The sequence below is a fragment of the Melanaphis sacchari genome, unplaced genomic scaffold (genome assembly GCF_002803265.2).
Source record: "Melanaphis sacchari strain LSU unplaced genomic scaffold, SCAv2.0 Contig44_pilon_pilon, whole genome shotgun sequence".
In the NCBI taxonomy this organism is placed as follows: Eukaryota; Metazoa; Arthropoda; class Insecta; order Hemiptera; family Aphididae; genus Melanaphis; species Melanaphis sacchari.
Window position 1 is genome coordinate 3374215 of NW_020271295.1, and position 4972 is coordinate 3379186.

A 4972-nucleotide genomic window follows, 5' to 3' on the forward strand; every position below is an offset into this window, starting at 1 on the left:
GTCGCGCACGTTCGCGATAGGGTGGGCGGGGTAATGGAATTTCACCTCTTATTTTTCGAATGGTTACAATTATAATAATTAATATTCGTAATGTTCGTAATGTTATTGTTGGTTATATTGTTTTGGTGGTTAATTTTTGATTGATTGGAATTATTAATATTTACATCAGTAATTATCAAGGTACTTTGCGTACTTGTCCCGATCAGTTTATTTATTGCCTTCCATACATAAGCATAGGAAGACTGAGTTGCAGTAGCGTTATTATCGTTCGTATAATTCGTAGCATCTTTCAATCCCTATAAAAAAAAAAAAAAAAAACATTGAATATTAGATTTTCTCGTATTTTACTAATTTAAAAACGGAGAGGTTCAACCGGGGAGGCAATTTATTTTACTATAAATACAGAGGGAGAAAAGAAAACAGTTTTTGCTATATGTGTAAGTTTAAGTAGTTTAAATAAAGGGTTTTAAGTTTTTACGTCGTTGCTTATATTTGTTGTCACCTTGTACGTTTAAGTCGGATCTGAAATCGGTTAATTTATGATCGTTGAGGACAAAGGTACCATATTTCGCATTTCTATCTACCTTTGATAACAAAACTAAAACTGATTAATTCAAGGTCTTTTTGTTACTTAATCAGAGGTAGATGTATATGGATTGAAAAATACATATACGACAATAATTAAAGCACCCTTAAATGTTTGTGCAACTGCTACGGGAGTAGCTGGTAGTATTAGTCGGTTCTTTCCCCGTTTTTAAAATTACAGGGAGATTTAAAAACGTTTATCCACAACTTTCCCCAAACATTGACTTCGCCCGTCTCAAGCAAATACAAAATTTGATCTAGTCGACTATGACACTGGCTATAGTATTAACATACTTACTTACCCTAAATTCAAATTTAACAAACTCTACACTCAATGCCTTAGCCCACTAGGCCATGAGCCCATAAGTTATTTAATTGATATTTGCGCATATAAGTTGAAATAACGAAAAATAAAAAACTATGATAAAAAACGAAAATCTCCCTGTAAGGCCGGGCGCACACTGATAGAGCAAAACTGTTTCGAGCTGCTTGGAGTAGCTCGGAGCTGTTTGGAGGCAATTATAACACATGTAAAGTAAGTGACGCGCGCACACTAATCAGTCAACATCAACACACGACAAGACAAAACGAAGCATGATCGGTCTTGTTCGGTCTGGTTCTATTTTTTCTCCGAGCAAAATACGAAAATGTTAAGTATAATCGTATAAAATAGTTTATTATACGAATAGCTTACAACTGAACACTATCGTTATTTTGGTGTCACACAGATTTTTATGATTTTACTTGATACTTCTCATACTATACTTCATAAATATTTCATAATTATACTTCATAATTATTTTAAAATGGGATGCGATCCAGAAAAATTGATAAATCTTGTTTTTTTAAGAAAATCTATTTACGATTTTACCGATAAAGAGCATAGCAATAGAATCATCCAAGACAGATTATGGAATGAAATCAGCACAGAAATGGAAACATCAGGTTAGTTAATAAAAATATAAAAATAAAATAATTTTACTTTTTACATGATGAGTACGTAGTGTATTTCTATATTTATGTATCTGTAATATAAATCAAAATTAAATCAATAGTCAAACTATTTATACATTTACATTTTTGAGCTATTTAAAATTATAGTATTATAATATTATAATATTCTAGTTGATTAATTTTAAAATGTAAAGAAATGTTAAATTAAAACTTATAAATTGTACATATTTTGCCATGGAACTGCACCAATATCTGAATTGAAATAATTCATGAACTTCTCTCGGATATCCATTGCTGCAGTAGATGCTCTATTTATTGGTCTTGATGTAATTTGGCTTTGAGCAACCGTTTGGGTTGTTTGAAGTTGAAGTTCATCTTGGATTTCAGATGGAGCCCCTTCTTTATCCATTATTATGTTATGTAAAATACAACACGCCTTTGTGATAATAGTAGCTTTTTCAGGAAAAACTAACATTTTATTTTCTAGAACATTAAATCGTTTCACAAGAATCCCAAATGCACATTCTACTATTCTTCTGGCTCTCGATAAACGATAATTAAAAATTCTTTTTTCATTAGTTAAATTTCTTCTTGGAAAAGGTCTCATTAAGTTTGTTTGCAAAGGATATGCTTCGTCCCCAACAAATACAAACGGAAACTCGTCGTTAATTTGAGGATCAATTTTTTTTGACTGCGGAATATTTAATTTATTGTTTTTTAATAATTTTCCAAAATTGGATTCTTTAAAAATACCACTATCACTATTTCGTCCATAATCACCGATATCTACAGCTATGAATTTAGCATTAGCATCAACGACGGCTTGAAGTACAATAGAATGAAATCCCTTATAATTATAATATTCTGAACCAGCATTAGGAGGGCATTGTATTGATATATGTTTTCCGTCAATCGCGCCAAGACAATTCGGAAAGTTCCACAGTTCTTCAAAAGCTTTTGCTGCTTTTATCCAATGTTCAGTTGTAGGTGGTGGCATATAAGTAGGACATAAAATATCGCATATGGCACAACATACGTCACTTATAATTTTTCCAATAGTTGAAGCGCCAAGACGAAAATGATAATGTAAGCGTTTAAAGTGTCCTCCAGAAGCTAAATAGCTGAAAAATAATAATTTATTCTATTATACCTATTTATTATACTAATTTTATTTCACATTTTTGGGCATTTTAGCCATAAATGCTTATTTTATTTTTTATGTCATTTTTAAATTCTGAACGGAGTGATGAATGTTTTGATTTTACAGAGATGTTTGTTTTTTATATGTATGTCCACGATTACTAATGAAAATAATGCTTCGATTTTAAATTTTAAATACTTTCTTACTTGAAATGTTCACCTAATATTTATTCGCATCATCTATATATAGTATAACTAAATTATATTATTTTATCAAACGATGAATAAAAAATCTTATTTGGTTAGGTTGAGGACAACAATTTATATTTTAATAAAAATATTAAATGAAAAAAAAAAATCATAATAGAATAAAAAAGTTAGATTTTTTATAAAAATTGGATATTTAAATTTATATATTTTTTTTAAACCAATACATTCATCGCTCCGCTCAGTCTAAAATATCTATAGATTACCAGTTTTTTGAGATTTTGATGCAGTATATCAAAACTTTAAATGCATAAAACAATAATTAATTAAATATACATTTTCTAGTGGCAGAGTGTAAAACTAAGTGGGCGTGTCTTCGTAATAGTTTTGCAAGAGCTTTACGTGAAGAAAAATCAAAAATATCTGGTTCTGCTGCTTCGAGAAAAAAAAAGTGGTATTTATTCAACGAAATGTCGTTTTTGTCAAGTTTCATGTTGCAGCACAAGCAAACATCAAGTAATCTGGAAGCATCAGATGATGAAAGTGAGGCAACTGATAGTGAGAAAAGTACAGAAAATCCAAATCTCAATGAGAGCGTAAGTGAAATTGAAAGTGAAGGTACAAATGCTACATGTTTAATTGACAGACAAGAGCTGAGAAGAGTATCTTCTGAACCGGTTTTTAAAAAACCAAAAAAAACTCAGGTTAAAAATTCGGCTGTAGAACAAGTTGCAGGGCCTATGATCGAATTTTTACGTTCAAAAACAAATAAGTCAGCTGTAGAAGATGTTGATTTATTATTTTTTAAAAGTCTTTTGCCCGATTTCAAAAAATTAAATGGAAAAAACCAGCGCCAGTTTAAACAGTTTGTGTTAACAACTTTAAATACATATATAGACAACCAAGAAGCTCAAGAATCAGTAGGTAATGATAAAGTATCATATGATAATACTACATCAAATGTACCAGTACATGAATTTCAAAACTACAACTATACTTTCAGTCCACCCGGATATTCATCATCAAATAGCTCAACATACTGATTTTAAATACTTATTAAATTATTAATACTTATCGTATAAATTTAAAAATAAATAATACATTTTAAGTAAATAAATAAAAAATAAAATTTTTAAATAAAAAAAAAAAAAAAATTATATTGTATAAATTTGTTTTTCACTTACTTCACTTACTTACTTAAGTTTGATTAATAAATATTTCTAGTATATAATTATAGTATTATTATTTGAACTCACCTCAAGGTTACTAACAATTTTTCAGCAGGAGCTATACTTTGACGAAAATTTGTGTCTTGTGATCTTATTGCCTCTCCAATTTCATTTAATATAAAGTCAAAAGTAGTTGAACTCATGCGAGTGAAATTTTTAAATTTTAACTCATCTTTACGCAATTCAGCCAAAAAATTAAAAATTGTATTATTCTCTGTACGTTTTTTATTTATTTCGTGCACCCAAATTTTACGTTTACGTTTTTTTTCATTTATTTCACTATTTAACAAAAATTGCCACAAAAGCGGTATAACAACATCATCTTCATCAGAACTCATCTTGACGACTGGTGTAAAACAAAAAATGAATCGGAAATTATTTTGTCTTGTTCGGTTTTGTTTTGTCAGTATGAATGAAATTTGTTCGGAGCCGTTTGAAACAAAATGTTTCGACTAGCTCGGAACAGTTTTGCTCTATCAGTGTGCGCCCGGCCTAACTGTTAAAAACGAGGTTAGGAAGCACACACAAATCTGATCACTCTAGAGGGAAACTCGTGGACAAACGTTTTTAAATCTCCCTGTAATTTTAAAAACGGGGATAGAACCGAATAATACTACCTACTTATGGGCCTAGAATTTTGTCTTACAGACGTACGAAATACATTTTCAGTTGTGACACGAGTATCCCTCTCATCAAAATGTATGACAAGTATAATTAATAAAAAAAATATAATTGTAACAAAAACAACATTTAATATTTTAGAGTATATTTTTGATTTATCTTCGGTTTGGATAGCTTCTTCAATCTATAACATAAGAATAGTTATTAATTATTATTATTTTCACTCGAAAACTTCT

At 29.7% G+C, this 4972-nt stretch overlaps 2 protein-coding genes across 2 annotated transcripts; one reads left to right on the forward strand and one right to left on the reverse strand.

Moving 5' to 3' along the window:
- Positions 1–1750: 1750 nt before the first annotated feature.
- Positions 1751–2536, reverse strand: LOC112598054 (putative nuclease HARBI1). Its single transcript, XM_025344380.1, has one exon. It carries the CDS (start codon positions 2534–2536, stop codon positions 1751–1753), a length of 786 nt encoding a protein of 261 aa, XP_025200165.1.
- A 423-nt stretch (positions 2537–2959) lies between these two features.
- On the forward strand, positions 2960–3929 carry LOC112598055. The gene is made up of 2 exons (XM_025344382.1): positions 2960–2980; positions 3240–3929. Exons 1-2 carry the CDS (start codon positions 2960–2962, stop codon positions 3927–3929), a joined length of 711 nt encoding a protein of 236 aa, XP_025200167.1.
- Positions 3930–4972: the final 1043 nt, after the last annotated feature.